The following is an 18,739-nucleotide window of genomic DNA, read 5'->3' as shown; positions in this document are numbered from 1 at the left end:
GATCGACCCCTCCCGTCCACCGTATTCGGATCAATGCACGATCCGAGCCCTCTCCGCGTTTTTTATGTCCAAAGAGCGCAGCGACGACGGTGTTCCTCGGTGTCTCGGAGCATCTCAGACGGTTTCTCTTCAGCGGTTATTTTCCTTCCCTGCGCCGTCTTCCCATTTCCCTCGTTTCTTCTTGTTTTTCTGTGTCGCGCATCTCTGCAGCTGTACACCACAGTTACCACAGTTCTCCGTGAGGGGGGTCACTGTTTTACTATTGCTCACAGCCACAGAAGGTGGTTTCCGGTAGATCTTACAAAATAAAATCCTAATTAAGCGGCATTAATGCAGGTATTCAGTTTGTGCAATTGAAAACTAGCCTCAACTGCAGAAAACACAACCTGCAATTAATATAAATATTAAAAATGGAAATATTTCCACACAAATTGACTATATCTCCCAAAGAATAGGCAACGTAGGGCGCACACCAGATGAGTGGAAAATGAGTCTGCAGGCTTCACCTGAAGCGTCCGAGCTTGACTCCTGACTCTGCTCCGCCACCTTCGCACTTCATTCATTTTAACCGCCAATATAACATTTTAAATGTTTTATTTTGAAACCAATCTTGCCTTACTTCCGTTTGCCTGCTATCTAACGCTGGGTGTCTTGACGCGGACTCTCCAGCAGCCACTCGGCTCTCCTGCTCAGCGCGCATGTCCCGCCCCTGACAGGTGATCAGCAGACATCAGCGGAGGAAAATGTGTTTTTAAGGAGGACCAACTCGACTACATGTGTCTTTGAAAGGTGATGGGATTGTTTAAAGAGTCGAGGCAGAGCGGAGAGGACCGAGGGGGTCGCTGAGGCTTTTCTTTTAGTCCTTAATTATGGTCCTGATTTTAAAGTAGAAAACCAGGAGAGAGTTGAAAGTACTGTTTGTGGGTCAGGCATCTGGGGGCTTCAGGAAAAAGGCTTGTGGAAGTTCAAGTAAAGGCGACTGCATTAACACACATAACACCTCTCCACAAAGTCTTAGATGTCCCAGGATCAGAAAAATGCTTTTCAGGCTTTATGTATGATAAGTCACTCTATGTGTACCTTTATTCTTCCACAACTAGCCATTCAGTTCACAGTTCACAAAGCAATAACAACAATAATAACATCAAAGAATGATTTAAAATGCCATATATCTAATTTCAGGAGAAATCTCCAGTATAAATATAAAAAAGCAGATAAAGCATCTGCGAAGGTCTTCAGATGACTCATAACATGAATAATATCTCATATGCTTTGTTTTTGTTTCATCTGGCAGTTGTCAGATGTCTCTTTTCCACATCTGAACCCTTTATATTCTCAAATATGTTCATGTGCAACTCAGTGCTGGCAGAGGCACATGAGGAAGTCAGACCGACTGCAGCCACATGAATGAATTCTGTGTCTCCTCCCCACCTGTGAAGAGCTGATCGCTGCTGTTATCATGGAGAAGGCAGCGCGTGACGACATGGCTTCATGCAATGTATAAGACATGATGTAATTGAATCAATAAATCAACACAGAGGCTGCGGTGTGTTGCATCTGTGAAACATAACAACATCACACACGCCGGTGTAGGAACCTGAAATCAAAATGATGCAGCACAATTGCATCACATCAGCCGTCATGCTGAACATGGCTGCAAAACGAACCCACAGTATATTTAGCTGCACGGCCAGTCACCAGATCCAGCGAGCAGGATATTAAAACACGTCGGCTCGGCTGTATGTCAAGCAGATGTGTTGCAATGTGACAGCGAGTGCTCATTTGCTGCGTTGTCTGTGGAGCTCTGGGGCAGATGTGTTCTCTGTGCACCCAGCTCAGAGCCCTCAGTACCTGGGCAGGGTGGACAGGAGGACTGGGTGACAAGGATCTGTACCACGGGGAGCACAGCCGAAGGCCAATATTTACATTTTCCCATATTTTCTTTTCTTACTATATGGAAAGGCTTCTGAATAAAAGCATCCAAGACCACGTGACACCACAGATCATCATTCAAAACCAAACTGTAGATGCAATGACAGCTTCTGCAAGTGGGATGTCAGATACCAGTGAATTATCTTTGTGTGACTGTTTGATTTTAGATTAAAAAATGCTAATCTGGAATCATCAGGGGGACGCAAGCAAGTGAAATGTTGGGAACGTTAAAAAGTAAAATGTAAATGAGAAGATTGACACCTCTCTTGTGTCTGTACAGTAAACAGGAAGCCTGAATCAGGAGATGGTTAGCTTAGCTTAGCATAAAGACTGGAAGCAGGGGGAAACAGCTAGCATGGCTCCACAAAATCCACCTAGGAGCACCTTTAAAGCTAATGTTTTGTTTGTTTAAGATGTAAAAAAAGAACAATTTGTAGTTTTATGCTGGACCTCCAGGAAGTCACTCATCTTTACAGTTTTTTGTACAGGTGAAACAAACAAGATGCAACCTATTAACAAGTGAGCTTTAGAGCTGCTGGTAGGTAGATTTTGAACCTCTGAGCAGAACCAGAGCTCACCATTTCCCCCTGCTGCCAGTCTTTATGCTAAGCTAACATACCCATCTCATGGCTCGGTCTACGGGGGGATTATGCGCTGGACTATTTATGGCTTTTCTTGCACAAACAGCTTTAACGCTGCAAAAACAAAAAGTTCTGGCGAGCTTTAACTGTCTAAAGAGAGACGCGTTTTTGCGTGCAGGAAGTTAGCGCCCCCCGCCAAGACATGACATGACACAAAATTCAGGATTAAACAAACAAAACATGACATGGCGTGACCCTAGCCCAAGCCAGCTGTTGCTAAGCTAACCGTCGCCTCGCTCTCGCTTCATGTTTAGCTTACACGTATTTTCTCAGGGAGAAAGAAATTAAGCTTTTCAGCGTCAAACTATCGCTCTAACAGAGCAGCGGAGGGAAAACGGCTATATGTGGATGTCCTGTTGACTTTGGTGGGCGCTGCAGCTATAAGCTTCAGATCCCACCTTCGAACTGTTTCCTTTCATGCTTTGTTTTTTTCCTCGTTTCTATTTTCTCTATCTGCACACATTTTTTTCCTCTCCCCGGCCTTCCTATGTATAGATACGCCTAATTTTTTGATCGTTGTCTTCCTCTGTCCTCTCAGTCTTTGTCCCTCCTCCTCATCTCACTGTACAGTATGTGTATGTGTAGGCAGAGGTGAGTTTTGGTTTCCGTCCTTGGTGATAAACGATGGTAGTGTAGCGACCGCTCTGCTCCTCCTCGGCCTCCCACCGATCGCTGGAGCATGGCCTGATTGTCTGGACGCTGTGAGGCGGAAGCAGGCCGTGCATGCATGCCCCCCCCCCCACACACAATCACACACACACTCCTCTCTCTCCCCCTCTATCTGTGTCTCACCCACACGTTCGCGTAAACACACTGACTGAGTCCAGCCATGCAAAGCAAACGCAGGCACCCACACGGACGGACAGACGGCCACGCAAACACACACAGGTGTAAACACACAACATCAAACACAGGCCCGGGGACAAGCGCTCTCTGAGGCATGTGCAAAGCCAGCAATTTACACACACACACACACACACACGCACACACACACACACCTGCATACTGTGTACACACAGCAGACGTGCTAGCACGATGCCATCAGGGCCCTTTCAGCGTATTTCTGTCAAGGAGTAAACAAAATATTGACTTTTTATCTGCTGTTGAAGCTTATCTAGTGGTCGAGTAGCCCGGATAAGGAAAATCTACCTGATTAAATGCAACAAAAAGTACTTTAATGTACTTTTAAGTGAAAATACTCTGCAGAGAAATTACCCCTGTGGCCGATATAGCAGATCAAAAAGTAGCAAAAAAGTAGTTTGTGTATTTGAAATATAATTGAAGTATTGAAAAATCAAAACCAAACTTACTTTTTGTGCTTAATTTAAATTATGTTTGAAATATACTTTTAAAAAGTGTACTTCTAAATAGATGCCATTAAGTTCTACTTAAATGTATTAAAAATGAATATGCAAATTACGTGCACTTTATCGTAAGTGTATTATGAATTGTACTTTTAAAAGTGTATTAAATTACATTTTTTCTAGCAGTAACAAAGTGTACTTATGAAAAATATGCTTATTTTCAAGTCTTTTGTAAAACACTATTAGCATACTTTGTTGGTACTGGATTGGTACTTCGGTACTTGTAGTTTGTGCCAATTTAAACAACTATTTACACTTCAAGTACTCTTAAGTATTACTCAAGTGGTTCTCAAGGACTACTCGAGTACACTAAAGTATACTTGAAGGGGACTAAAATAGCAAAAAGTGTCTATTCTTCAAAAAGTATAATTGAAGTATTATTATTTTTATGTATATGACATTATCAGATTTTTAGATGCAGCTCTTTCTTACTGTTTTTATATTCAGTTATGTAGTTTAGTCCAAAGGTTTCCAAAATTAAAGGCTAAAGAGGAAGAAAAATTCTCTTTTTTAACTTAAAAAAACATTAAAGTTTCATCCATGAACAGCTCATCTCTGACAGTTATTTAAATGAAATATCTGAGAGGTTCAGCGGGGAAAGAGGTCACGAGCCAAAAAGGTCATGAACTGCTGGTTAAACCTCTATTAATGCACTGTATTTCCTGTATTTCTAATATTGTGTGTTTTTTAATGCAGTCTTAATGTGAAGTGTAAGTAGTGAAGGCAGCTGTTAAGTTAAGTTAAAGTTAAATTGTACTTAAGTGCAGTGGTTGTGCTTTCCACCTCTGAATGCACACACTGATCTACTCGTTTCCTGGACATTTACAGTTTGTGTGAGACGGACTTGACAATGTAACCTGAGTGTGGTAACCAGATAACACACACTGCGCTGTGTTCATTAAATTTGAATACACAGTTGGGGCATGAGGCAAAGATAGTAACAAAGACAATTTGTTGTGCTGCAGAGATCGGCGCCTTTAAAGTACCATGATATCATCCTCAACGCAACATGTTGCGCAATTTACACAACAAGACAATTCACCGAAGCCCTCCCTGTAGATCTGATACTTCTGAGACGCGCTCATGTTCTCCGGCAGCTCTTTTTCCCCTCCTGCGATCAGCTCGAGCTCTTTTCCAAACAAACTGCTAGAATCTTCCCTGGAGAGCTTTTTACTCCATAATCCATCTCCTTTCCAGAAGCAAGCGGCTCGTCCAGAAGGCGAGCAGGAAAGGAATTACATACCTTTACTTCTAGTGTGCAGGAGTGTGCATCCGGTGCTGTCGCTGAAGTTAGACGTGTGTGACGAGCTGAGGCAGCTCCCGGGTGCAAGTGATGTTTCATTTCTACCATATTAACACTGAGCCTTTCTCATCCCTATTAGCAACCTGGCACGCGCCTAAATCCACCGTCAACGCCAATTTCTCCTGACCAGCGAGACACCGTGGACTAAAAATACCTTTAAAGTCACAGAGGCTGCTTTCCCGTCCTCGCTCAGTCTTACTACCTGGTACGTACGGGTAGGCGTGCTCGGGCGCACCTGCTGCCAACACACAAACACTGCCAGAGACAAAGACAGGCTCGTGCACGGACATAAGAGGTCCCTCTAATCCTCTTTTCCTCTGAGAGATAGGCCAATCACACACCGCTCTGTGCTGTAAGCTGTTTTCTCGGGCACACGGTACAGGAAGTCCTGCTGCAACCCTGTGCTGCATTTGAGGGTCAAGTTAACTCGCTTTCAATCAGCCGAAACAACAAAACAAACAAGCAGAAAAAGACTCCTGGATCAATTATTCATCTCTTGCCAAACTACATTTTACCCTCACGATGCTTTCCCTCGCAGCGGGCGCAAATGGGCCCCGAAAGCTGCACCAAGAAGCCATAACACCACCATCTGTTAAAGCCAGTAAACACAAACAAGGGAAGTGGATGGAAAAGCTGCATCATTACAGAAACATACATTATTTCCCTGCAGGGTTTGAGAAGTAGGCCGTATTTCTTTCTCAGAGCACGTGGAGGCCCTTTCCTTCCAGCTGAATTTTCTGTGAAAAATGTTTCCCGCTCCCTGAAGACACACAAAAGGCGTCTGATTCAGAGACCCGGCACAATGGCGGAGTTACACAAGTGCCTTTTGTTTCGCACAAACAGAAAGCGCGCGGGCATTCGTGGGCCGGGAAGACGTACGCGTGCGCTGGACTGACAAAAAGCTGGAATTAACGAGGTTTTTGTGACAGGAACTGTGTAAAACATCGCCGACGTGCTGGGAGCTGAGTCACGCGTGCTTCAGCTGTCTGTCCTTCTGTCCTCATCTGCGTCTCCTCGTCACGACTGAGGTGGATTTAAGAGGCTGCACCTCTGAGTCTCCTGTCAGTCCAAATCAGTCCTGAGATCTTTGCATTCGAGGGGAAAGATTACACATTTCTGGACGGTGAAACAGATCTAAAATCAGCGTCTCTAGGATTTATTTCAAGGACATTGTTGTGGTGCTTGGGTGAAGGGCGTGGGAAGGAGACTTTAGCCGGTAACATGACTGTTAATAGGATTTACTGGTCACTGTCTAGAAGCCAATCTCTGAAGACACCGGTGGCTGATTGATGTAACAGCAGCTTGACCTCCCCCGCCAGTGAAAGGTGGAGGGGAAACAGTGAGATGACAATATGAGAAAACTATTAGAGAACAAATAAATCAATAATCAGAGTTACATAACGAAGTAAGCGGAGCGACATCCCTGATTTCCCAGAGATCACCCAGTTCTTAGGAAGTTTCAGTCCCTGAGAGAATAGAAGTCATTGTCTCAGTGTGTTCAATGGTGGCTGCTCATGCTAATTAACGAGGCTTTCTACGCAAGCTGCTGCCAGAAATAAAAACACATCCCTGGAGGACGTTTCTGGAAGAAGACCCACCGACAGTAAAACAGGTTTAAACCAGCAGAAAGTGTATTTGTGGATTATTGGCTTGATTATTATTACCTTTGCAGAGAGTCGGACGAGAAGATTATGCTGAATATGAAGCTATCCCCAGCAGACCGTTAGCTTAGCGCAAGAATTGGAAATGGAGGTAGCTAGCTAAAGCTAGCCAAAATCCTCCCACCAACGCCTCTAAAGCTCACTAATTAACACAGTTTGTCTCATTTGTTTAACCCATAGACAACTGGTGAATAAACGTTTGTCTGCGTTTTGGCGGTACTGAACGCGCCCGTGGCGTCACAACGAGGGGCCTCCAGGAAGTTTCCGACCCTGGCCAAGAAATAGTCAGATACATAAGCCCTATTAAACCACAACTTGTTGCTATTACATATCCTTTTTTTCTACAGATTGAACAAACAACTTGCAGTGTGTACTAATTAAGCTATAGTTAGCCTGTAGGCAGATGTTGTTATCTTTGCACAGTTATCTTAGCTTAGCATAAAGACTAAAGGCGTGGGGGGCAAACAGTAAGCCCGGCTCTGTGCAGAGGTAAAAACTTGCAGCGTGTTAATTAATGAGCGATTATTAGCTTGTAGGCACCTTTCAGCAGAGCCAGGCTTGCTGTTTCCCCAGTTTCCAGTCTTTATGCCAAGCTAAGCTAACTGCGCCCTGGCTCTAGGACCATATTTGACATACAGGCATTTTTCAAAATTGCCCAAAATGTCAATCTATTCCAGATCGATGAAAACGTTCTCATATCAATATATTTCCTGAGCAGCAACTAAACAGCGCTGTTGCTCATCAAAATGCAATTGCCAGTGAAGATATATTAATTATCATATTAATAAATAAAACAGTACACATCCCACTCATGCTTTACATTTCATTTTGTGTGTCATCTTCTTTGGAGAAACGTGGCATTTGAGAAAGAGCCGAGAAAAGCCGGCTCACCAGTATAATGGATTTGCGTTATCTCCTCCTGCCCTCGTCTCCCACTCTCACTCCACATGCCACTCTCATTTCTCCTGGTGAATTGACTGCAGCTGACATCTTAACTAATGCTGCTCCAGGATCTAATGGGCTGATTCATCAGGAGCGGAAGAGGACCGGGGCAGTCCTTCAGAAATGAAAAGAGACCGTTTCAGGAGGAAAAAGGCCGATAGATAATGTCAAAGTAATGCGGGTTTGAATGGCAATCAAGTCACAAACACCCCCGCAGTTCATGAATCATTAACAGCACACACCTGTTGTCAAGGTAGTGCGTCACAGCCGGCGACATCATCGCTTTGCAATGAGGGGGTAAGTCCCCTGAGTTCAGCTGGACTGAGCACAGATGAGTCACAGAGAGGGCAAATTCAAATGTGTGCACGTCCATACAAATACACAAACACATCACGAAGCAAACAAGGGGGTTACATAAAACACCCTCCTGAGGAAATGTTCCAAATGCTGCTTCAGCTTTAATACAATTTGTTTCTTGGCTTGTAACTTTACTAAGATGATGTTTGGACCAGAGAGCTTTGGCAGTCCTCGATGCATCGGCGAGTCCTTGAACGCAGCATCAGTATACCCTTCAGAGACAGGCAGGAATAGGTCATTGATCACCTCATCAGTCCCAAGCAATCAGTGAATGGCGAGTGTGTGAGGTCAAAGTGGTGTGAGTCGGTCTTTATCTGTGCAGCAGCGGATAGCGTCTCTGTTTATGACTCCCAGCCGTGTAGCTCGGTGTTGAAGAGGCGGGATCGCAGCCATAAATCACGGCTTCTTAACAACAGACGTGGAAACGTGGCTCCCAGAGGTCACTGCGTATACAGTGAAGCCCTGAGGAATGTATGCGCAGGGAGACGAAGCGCTTCCCTGTGTGGTTAGCATTTGAAGGTAAACATGGCTGAGGAGCTTTTATTCCAGTCCAGGCAAATGTGTTGAGATGTGATGGATCAAGATTGCTGACCTTCGTCAAAATGCAGCTCAATCAATGTTATATTATTATATGTTACAACCAATCTAGGCCTTTAAAATGGGAAGCTGGTCGCGGACATGTTTGAAATTTTTGCTTGAAAAATGACTGAAAGGATTATTTAAGAAATATTTGGCAATAATTAATGGATTGTTTCATATGTAGTCATTAATATTTAAATTTTTAAATATAAACATTTTGGGTGAAACAAAATGAAGACCCCTTTCCTGACCCCCCATTCTCCCTAACACTTTTCATACAGTCCCTGAATCCATCTGTTGAATGTTAAAGTGTTAAAGGGGGACAGCAACTGATTTACAAATGAAGTCAGATTATCATGGAGATTTCTGGACAGCCTGTGAAAACCCATGTGTATCGCAGCTCTGATAGGAGTTTCCAAGAGTCTGAAAAATAACCCTGATGATGTCATCAGCTTGTCATTTGCATTATGGGAAATGTAGGATCCAGCATTTTTGAAGCTTGCTGGGGGACTAAGAGTCAGGATATTACAGCCTCTATTGCATCGGTTTTAACCATTCCTTTGAGCCCATATAGGTTGTTTATGCAAGTAGGTCATTACAACCCTAATTCATTCATTCATTTATTATTTGTACGTAGTAATTATGAGGGGCACAAATGGTGCACAATGCACAGTATATGAGATACTGACAGGCAGAAGCTCTTAAAATCAACATAAAATGGGAAAACTGTATGTTAAGGCTAGCCATAAAGTACAACAAACACCCCGATACATATGTTTACATATGTGAAAAAAAAAAAGAAAATGTGCTCACATATGTTAGCACTATATATTATGCTTACGTTTACTTTTCTCGACAGTTTTGACCCTCCTGTGAACGCAGCCAGTGAGGAGGAAGCAAAGCTGCTGCCGGAGAACACGGCTGTGGCTCAGCGGGGTTCAGTCTTGATGGAAAATGTCATCTGTCATCAAGGAGAGCTGCTCTGAATCTGATCCCTCCCCAGTTGCCATGGTTTCTGAGGCAGCTGCCACTCACCTGCAGGGTTCCTAATTATGGGATCAGTTGAAGATTAGTGCAATGCACATATTGATTCCTCGCTGTACAGTGTCGCATGTTTATGAAGCCTACAGCTATGAGCTTCCCTGTGTGATTGCACAGCGGTTTACTCAGAAAAGAAAAGGGTGGATGAAGTTCAGTTTTACAGATGTTTTAACATCAGGTCAAAGGAGAGAGATGAGCTGGAGATGGAGGGTGAAGAGCATGGAGGCAGCTAAACAGCATGTATATTTAATACACTGTGATGGTGTTGGTGGTAGAGAGGGGTAAATAACAGTGAGTTCAGCAGTCTGCTGGTGCGTTGTCCTGCCATTGACCTAAATCTCCTTCTCTCTCTTTGCCCACAGACTTGATTTCCCACAATCCCTTGGGCTCGCTCCTGGGCAAGAAGGAATGAGTCAGAGCTTCTGCACAGAGCCTACTCTCAGGAGCCGCGAGGAGCTCTGGATACGTATACGCACATACTGCACATGCACTGAGGACAGAACACAAGTTAGAATATTAAATGAAGTCTGACTATTTAAAAACTCTATTCTCTTTTACTGAATATTGCGACTTTATTCTGAAAATCTCAAATGAATTTGCCCCCTTAAGAATCGGTCAAATGCTGTGCCATGAGGTTCAGACCAGGAAGACAAAGGGAAAACTCAAAAATATGAATAAATACATTTGATTTGATTCATCTAATAATAATAATTTAATTTGCCTTGGCAGTGATGAATGCACATGTACATGCATCCTGTGGCAGCTGATGTTGGGGGCTGACTGTTGCTGCTGCTGAGATGACTCTGGGGACATGAAGAAGAAAAAAATACTTGAGACAGTGAAGAAGCTCCCCTAAAGCAAAGGACAGATAATAGTAATAAAACCCTTTAACAGCCAGACAGCTAAAAATGTGTATTTTGAAGAGTCAGACAGATGCACACACAGGCACACAGGACATTCAAGGACAGTCGCCATGGTAACAGCGCCAGCCAGTTCACAACACGTGTGTGAAACTTGAGGGCAGGGGACATGATTGCAGCGCTCTAATCACTTCAGCTTGACATGCACGCGTGCACAGGCAGCTTACCGGGCGGGGCAACTGTGTCCCAGCGTGAGTGGGGGGGGGGGGGTTTCTGCAAAAACATGACAGCATGTCAAGATGCTCCAGCTAACACTCGCACCACAAAAAGACTCAGACGGGTTGTTGACAAGCAGGCTGCAAAGGCAGTGAGACAACAGCGGCCTCTGGTGGTTCTTTGTGAGAATCGTCTTGTTCTCTGCAGGCCGTGCTCCAGCAACAGAACCTGAGAACAACACAGATCTTCATCTTCATTTGTTTCTGCCTCATCACAATTCATTTTTAAAAAATCCAACCCTGAGCTTTCCAGCTTTCCACAATAGACGTTTTTAACAGCAGGTGTTTTCACTTGTCATAGCAGGTGGAACTAATTTCGTGTCGCAGTGCCATTAAGTGTCCCAGGGAGCCAGCACGCACAATACCTGAACCCTGGAATTAGCTCACCTAAATGGATTGCGGTGGTTTTTAAAATGATCAGTTCCACCTGTGCCTCTCCCCGCTATGGCGAGCCAGAGTGTCTGCTGTGAAAAAGGTTGATTAGTCGTAATTACTCCAGACAAACCAAACAGCTTGCTGTGATAAATTACCGCTGGATCTACTTTCATTAAAGGAAACTGTTGACAGCATGAAGGGGACCTGGGACAGTGTTTCTGGAAACATACGTTGCTGAAGGCATTTTAGCCACGTTTCACACGACTGCATACACACATTCATGTTTCCCGGAGGATGAATCCAACTTTGGTGACTGATCCTCGAGCCCCACCAGGAGGTTGACATTTTTAGCATTTAGTGAAATGTCTCCACAGCTATTAGACGAGCTGTCACACACATTACACACGCCCCCCTCAGCATGAACTGTAATAACTTTGCATCAATCATCACATCAAAATTTTTATTTGTCCAACATACTGATTTCTAATTAAATAGCTGGAAAACTAATGTCACTCCCGTCAGCATGCAAACATGCTAAAATAAGATGGTGAACACAGTAAATATTACACCTGCTATCAGCCTGTTAGCTCGTCATTTTTAGCATTTAGCTCAAAGCTCGGCCTCAAAGAGCTGCTGGCTTGTTTTAATATAGTGATATTGATTGATAGCGTTTGCATCTGCATATGTTCTTCGATAGATCTCAAAGCACAGTTGTTCCAGGCAGTATTTTCCCCTGCAGACCACATGATCCTGTACGTGTCGCTGTGTTTTGTCCTCAGACCAGCAAACATAAGGTTGTTAAAAGCTGAAGCCCAGGGTGAGGCTGAAATTAGAACAAAGGGACTCTTTTTGTAACGGAGATGTTTATTTAGACAACTGAATGCATGCCAGGAAGAACTGTGTTACAGCAGCGGTAACTTTCAGCTCTCTCGCTTTTCTAACTCTGAGGGAGAGACCCCAATCGGGGACACACCAAACTTTGGAGTTTTGGTAGAGAACACGATCTGCTCTAATTTATTGCATTGACACATTACTCTTGTCGTGGATTACGGGGACGGGGGAGACGAGGGGGGTACCATTGTTGAAGATTAAGGAGCTTGGATTTTACACAGTTTTGGCCAGAGTAGCATGAGTTGTTAATATCACTGTTTTGGCAAAAGGACAGAAGTAATTCACACCTTGCTTTAAGGGAACTTTACCTCTCACACAAAACACATAAAGAGACGATAAAAAAGATGCACTTACTGTAGGTAGCATTCACATGCAGTATAACGCGTCTTCTCCTTCAGACTAGATTTAACATTTTTCTCCACTATTTCTTACAGAGATTCACAGCTAATGTTTTTCAGATTGGGGAATTATCTTACACATAATGGCTACTGGATGAATAAAGACATGTTGGATGGATTTGGGAGAACGAAAAATAAACACTTATGAAAGTCAAAAGAGACACAATTGTGCTTATCGTTAGTGGGATTTAGTTAACGACGCAAACCCCTGTACTCGTGCTCCTAAACGTCGGTCATTTTCAACCCTTTTATCCCCAAAAAGGGAATTCTGTGACACAATTTCAGCCAGTTGGTCCATCAAAGTTTTCGAAGTTGCTGTTGCCATTGTTTCTCCAATATATTGATGAGCCAAAAATACCATAATATCAAAAATAAATGCAACCCTTTCACAAAACAATGAGCAATAAATAATAATCAAGTGGTGTTCTTGTACTGTATATGTACTGTATATACACAGAGAGTTAAGTTTGTTGTATATATGTACACAAAACAACTGGCAGTCTACGTCAGACTGGGTTTTTAGCGTAGCCTACAACTGGAATTCGTGCCCAGATTCTAGAAATCCCAGAAAAAAGCAACAACAGAATAACTTACACAGAATCCTGGAGAGCAGGAGGGATAATGCACAATGAGTCTACTATGTTGCTTGTGATTTTTTTTGCCCCAAAATTAGAAGCACTGGTCTGGAAAAGAAAGGAAATATAAAAGAAAGATGTAACTTTTTTTTTCTCGTAGGTAGGGTGTAAAAAAAAAAAAACAGCCTCTAGAATTCCATAAAATAACTAGCTTATTAAAACATTGATTGACAACAACATGCACAATGCTTTCCCAGCCTCGGGCGGAGAAGGTTATGATGAAGCGGGTTCTCCCCACCGCGGCGCTGCAGTTTTTGCATGTGATAATGCTTTTATTTTGTTTTTAGACAACATGAGGGCCACCGGTGCAAGCCGTGCACGCCTCGAGGTGAAGTGCAACCCTTCCCTTTTCTGCTGTTGTCTGTCTCGACTTGAAAGACTAGATGGGAGGTTCTTTTCTCCTCAAACAGTTCTCCAAAATAAGAGTTTGTTGTTTTTTTTAAATTCCACTCCACGTACGCTGTCTTGCAGTTCCCATGCTCAGGTCGAGGGGGGCAGCAGGATGCAGCGAATGCATAATTTCTGCCTCCATGAATGTCTGCGTATCTATGAATGTCTCCACAACTGTCCTCTCAGCATATTAAGTCCATCTGCATACCAACAAACACCTCACTAAACATTTTTGTCCCAGTCTTATTTTAGTAGCTTATGTACAGGAGGTTGAAGTGTCTGCCAGGCAGTATCCCAGGCAACCAGCCGTATCCTCACACATTTACAGTATGCATTCCAGCTCTTCAGTCCTCTGTTCGTCTCTGTCCTCTTCACGGGTTATGTGCGTTTGTGTATGTGTCTTCGAATGAGAGCTTTACTGTCGTGACACGAGTGCAGTTCATGTATTTCTACCTAAAAGTGTGTGCGGCTGTTTCGTCGATGGGTTTTTGATTTGCTGTTGTCATGGCGAGGTCACTGAATCATACGTTGGATACACAATCTATAGAATGTGTTTGTGTGTATGTGTGTGGATGCGTGGGGGCTTTGTGCTTGTGTGTGTAGATCTGGCTGCATGTGTGCATCTCTGTGCTTTTCCTCAAACGCTACGTGGGGGTCTTTGAAGCTCGTGGGTCCTCCTGTTGCGTCCCTTCTTATTTTCCTGCATCCGTCTCCACTTGGCCGCGTGCTGGCTGCTCGCCCGAGGCCCCCCCGCGACCTGAGAGCCGGCTGCGGTGCCCTGCCCCTTCTGGCCGTTTTGCGTCTTCTGGATGTTTTTGGGTGCTTGGCCACTCAACATACCCAGGTTTTGTTGGCCTTTCTGGGTATTCTGGTTCCGTGCTAGCCCTTCCACAGTTGGAGCTCCAGCCTGGAGCCATGGCCGGCTCTGCGGTGGACTGGCCTGCTGCTTCTGGGTGTTGGGAGCTTTGGGCCGCAATGCAGAGTTGGAACCGCCGGCGCTGTCAGGTTTACCCTGACCGCTGCCCCCGGGCGTCTTCACCCTCTTCTGTTTGCGCTCTTTCTTCCAAACTCGATCGCAAAACTCCTCCACGCTGTTTAGGTCTGGGTGGTCCAGCAGAGACAGGAAATCTCGATACCACAGCCTGTGCTTTGCGGAGTGACCTACCCCGCCTCCTGCACCGGGCAGGATGTCACCCAGTTTCTGCGTGGGGATGACCTGGAGGTTGAGGCGCAGCAGAGGCTGGATGAAGCCGTGTTCCACAGCCTGGCAGTGGTAGATACCTGTGTCGGACTGGGACAGACTGCGTATGAGCAGGCCCTGGTCTGTGCGGAGCACCCTGTCATCCAGCTTGATCTGAAAAAAGTCACAGAGAGAAAGACCAAGATATAAATAAAGAGCAAGAAATGAGAAAAACAGTTGCGTTCCCATCTGGATGGGAGTTTCTCAAACTCTACAGTTCTACAATTCATCACTTTAAGATTCATTCCAGACGTGTTTGAGGATGTAAAGTATTGCAGGGAATAAAAATGTATGTTTGATATTTGTGTCTGTTTCCACAAAAAGCTCTCATCTTTCTCTCTAATAAAAAAAATCCAAAATGAATATGCGAATGTTTACGTTTAGACGTTTAAATACTGAGATGTCTCCAAACAGTCCATTCTCAGTGTTTGTGCCCTGGAGGAAGTTTCCACATCACACTTCTGTAAGTCTGTCAAAACTATTTGTGATCAAAATCATGCTTGTACATGACCAGGATGTCTGAAGTCAGATTTAAGGTGAGCGCTGAGCTTTCGATGGTCGCCGTGCTAACTTTCCATGGAAGTAAAATCCTTCCTCAGGACATTACAACCTGCTGTGCAGTGGTTTGCGTCTGGTAAACCTTAAAACTCATCTGTTACTTAAACTGGACTCCCTGAGTTGTATTAATGACGCCTACAACCACACACCCTGAACACCCGGTTAGACAAATACCAGCACATCAGAAAGTCAGGCGAGAGCAATTGGTTACATCATAGGGTCAAAAGTCAGCCTAAACAACCACACCCACAAGGTTACTGAGGTGAAGGGTCATAGGGGTCAGAGGTCATCACATGATAACACAGACAGAGAAGAAAAAGTGTGGCCTTTAGCAGAGGGATATTTTGTTTGCAGAAATTTAATTAACGTGGAACAGAGCTGTGGTCCGAATTGCAATGTGTGGGCTTTACGATCATCCCGCTGCAAACACACACCTCCTGCTTGCGATCGTCGTTGGGCCTCTGCAGCTGCCAGTAAATCAGCGCCCTCTGAGACTTGGGGCTGCACTCCAGGAACATGCTGCTGTTCTCCACGCCATACACACTCCTGTCCTCCACGCTGCCTCCGAGGCCGTCCACGTCTTCTGCTCGAACCAAAACGCACACAGACAGGATGAATGAGTAGAAGAGGAAAGAGCGTGTGTGTGTGTGTGTGAGAGAGTGCGTGGTCATTCAGGTACCGTGATGCTGAAGGTCTGAGCACTGCGAGAGAGGGTCTCCGTTTCTGATGTCCTGTCGTCTGGTTCTCCTGAGAAGAAGAATGAAAGTCAATGGGCGGCAGTGACGAAGCGCTTTGATGTACTGACAATTTAAGCAACACATGTTCTACATAGACCAGAAATGATCACGTTCTGTTCCCTGTACTGTTTAATTTCAGCCACTAGGGGGCAATGTTAGCCAACAGTTATTCACATTCAGCTTCAGGAGTAGCGAGTGGGTATGCATTCAGCCTTCAACTCCACTGTTAAATCATATTAGCAACATAAAAAACCCCCACTAACCCTGGCAGAACGTAAGAGACATAAACCTGCGGAGCAGTGAAACAGCGTGCTTCATTTCCTTCTGATGAGCTGAAATTATGAAACACGTACAGGATTGCCTCCACCCTTGAAATGCCTTAAAAAACAGCCCCGCTCTTTGTCCTCTAAGCCATTCAGCTTTTTTTTTTTTTTTTCATGGTCTGGCTTTACTGACCAACTGCGAATGTGTGTTCCTAGTTGTCATGATCATGTTTAAAGTCTCTGACGGGGCGCAGTAAAAAGCAGAAAGAGAGGTGAGGCAAGCCAAAGGTGAGGCGAGGGTTGGAAAGAAGGGAATAAAGGAGGTAGAGGAAAAAAGTAGAACCGTTCCAGGTAAAAGGGAAACAGATGGAGTGAAAGGGTCAGTAGGTGTGCATGATTTCTGCACACAAAATACAGCCACTGACATCCTTTCTTCCTCACTTTGCGTGTGTCATGTTTGGTCGCTCGTCTTTCTGTCTCTTTGTCCCACGTGTCCCTCCTCTGCGTCTTTCCTGGGCTAAACATTCCTGTCTTTTTTGGCCGTCCGAGCACGTGCGGGGCCGGGAGTCTGGTTCTCGTTCTGGGAGGAAAAATATTTGCAGTGCGGAGGAGCGCCGAGAGGAGCCGGCCCTGGCCTTAACCACGGGGTGTGCCACCTTCTCTGTAACCCTGCCAAGCTGGAGTATACCCACTGGCCTACTTCTGCTGGTGTGAGAAGTTCTGGATGAATGAGATGCAGGGGTGTAGCACGTTGTGTGTGTGTGTGTGTGTGTGTGTGTGTGTGTGTGTGTGTGTGAGGGCTGGAGTGGTCAGCCTAATCCCGCTGGATACAGCAGAGGGTAATTTGAGGGTGTGTATGTTCATACCTCCTGGCTGCAGGGTGAAGCGGTCAGACAGCTCCTGTTGGCTATAATTTAGTGTGTGTGTGTGTGCTTGTGTTGATTCAGGTCCATGTGTGTCTCTTTATGGCTGTGAGTGTGTGTGCATCTTGGCTGTAGGGTGACGGGCTCACAGCTCGGAACAACTGTTACTGGCAGAAGTTATCACCCAGGTTGGTGGATTGTACCTCTTGGAATGAGCCTGTGTGTTTTGTGCCTGGGTAAGATTCTGACTCCAGATTACTTCCATGTTGGGATGTTTTGGCTTACGCCGCGTATCCGAGTTCATTTTTTCTGATTCACAGCGCCTGCTAATAGGCCAGTGGAGGTCTGAGGTCGGAGAAACAAGGTTGTATATTGAGATGCCCTTGAGCCTAGCATTCAAAGCCAAGCACAGCAGCAGAGTGCAGGTGTACTGATAACTCCCAGGTGTGAGCGCGTGTGACGGCATTAACGCAAAGGCAGGATGTTGCTAAAAGAAAGCATGCAAGCTCAGCAAAACCTCGGAGGGTAAATAAAGCTCAACGGTTTGTGAGGCGCGTGCACGCTCCTACCTCTTGGCGGTAGGGAAGTATCTGGAGCACTCGGTGCCGTCCCAGGCACAGTACGGGTCTCTGGCCAGGCAGCACTCAGCGCAAGCTTTCCCGTACACCTCGCAGCGGTGTAAAGACATCTGCGACACGCCCAGGGCCGAGCCAAGGTACAGCTGTTGCTGTGGGGGGGAGAGAAAGAGGGGGGATGTAAAAATTTTATATTCCTGCTTGGCTCAGTAGGACAGGATCTGGTTAAAAGAAAATATCTATTAGCTATCTCTGTTGGATATCGGTGTTTGCTGACAGGCCCGGAGGTTCTCACTTCTTTATTCCGCCTGTCAACAACCTTTGGATGAATTATTAAAACAAGTTTTTACCTGCTTGGTGGACAGCTCCATAGCAGTAATGGGCGTCGGCTCCTGCACAAAACAAATACAGAACAGTTGCTTTGCTATCACATCTCTTCTTCATGTTTTGTATTTTTTGTTGTTAGGGAACACGTACACAGAAGCACTGAACGGGCAGCTCGTATGTTATCAGCAGTTAGCTTTCCCGACAGTGCCAGGAAGAAAGAAAAGCATGCAAAGACAAGACCAACAGGGCGTCAAGTACAGATCAGCACAAGTCCACATCAGTCTCAGACTATTGTCTAAATTTCCAACCAAATTCAGCTCCTCGTGCGTATTTTGTTATTAAGCATCAGCTTCATAAATGGTCATTAACACTCATTTTTCAGTGTCGTACCCTAAAGACGGTCATCTCCTCCAGCACCACCTCTTCCAGGTCATGCCAGCTCTCTCTGGGGATCGTCACCACCTTCAGCACCGTGCCCATGTCTGAAAGAATACCGACGGTCACACTCAGTGTATGCCTATACAACGCGATG

General features: G+C 45.0%; 1 protein-coding gene across 3 annotated transcripts in view; it reads right to left on the bottom strand.

The window, feature by feature from the left end:
- Nucleotides 1-11,848: 11,848 nt before the first annotated feature.
- Nucleotides 11,849-18,739, bottom strand: part of sema3aa (sema domain, immunoglobulin domain (Ig), short basic domain, secreted, (semaphorin) 3Aa) — a 104,228-nt gene continuing 97,337 nt past the window's right edge. For 2 of the 3 annotated variants that reach the window (XM_041963926.1, XM_041963923.1), the window contains exons 12-17: nt 18,598-18,689; nt 18,231-18,272; nt 17,875-18,032; nt 16,122-16,189; nt 15,877-16,028; nt 11,849-14,998 (exon numbers count right to left, since the gene is read on the bottom strand). In XM_041963926.1, the coding sequence (XP_041819860.1) occupies nt 14,282-14,998; nt 15,877-16,028; nt 16,122-16,189; nt 17,875-18,032; nt 18,231-18,272; nt 18,598-18,689 (1,229 nt within the window). In that variant the 3' untranslated portion in view covers nt 11,849-14,281. The remainder of the gene's footprint in view (nt 14,999-15,876; nt 16,029-16,121; nt 16,190-17,874; nt 18,033-18,230; nt 18,273-18,597; nt 18,690-18,739) is intronic. The other variant, XM_041963924.1, reaches the window with a different exon arrangement.

Source organism: Chelmon rostratus, chromosome 22 (assembly GCF_017976325.1).
Source record: "Chelmon rostratus isolate fCheRos1 chromosome 22, fCheRos1.pri, whole genome shotgun sequence".
Lineage (NCBI taxonomy): Eukaryota > Metazoa > Chordata > Actinopteri > Chaetodontiformes > Chaetodontidae > Chelmon > Chelmon rostratus.
Note: the sequence above shows the minus strand (reverse complement) of the source record. Positions and strands in the feature narration are given on the sequence as shown.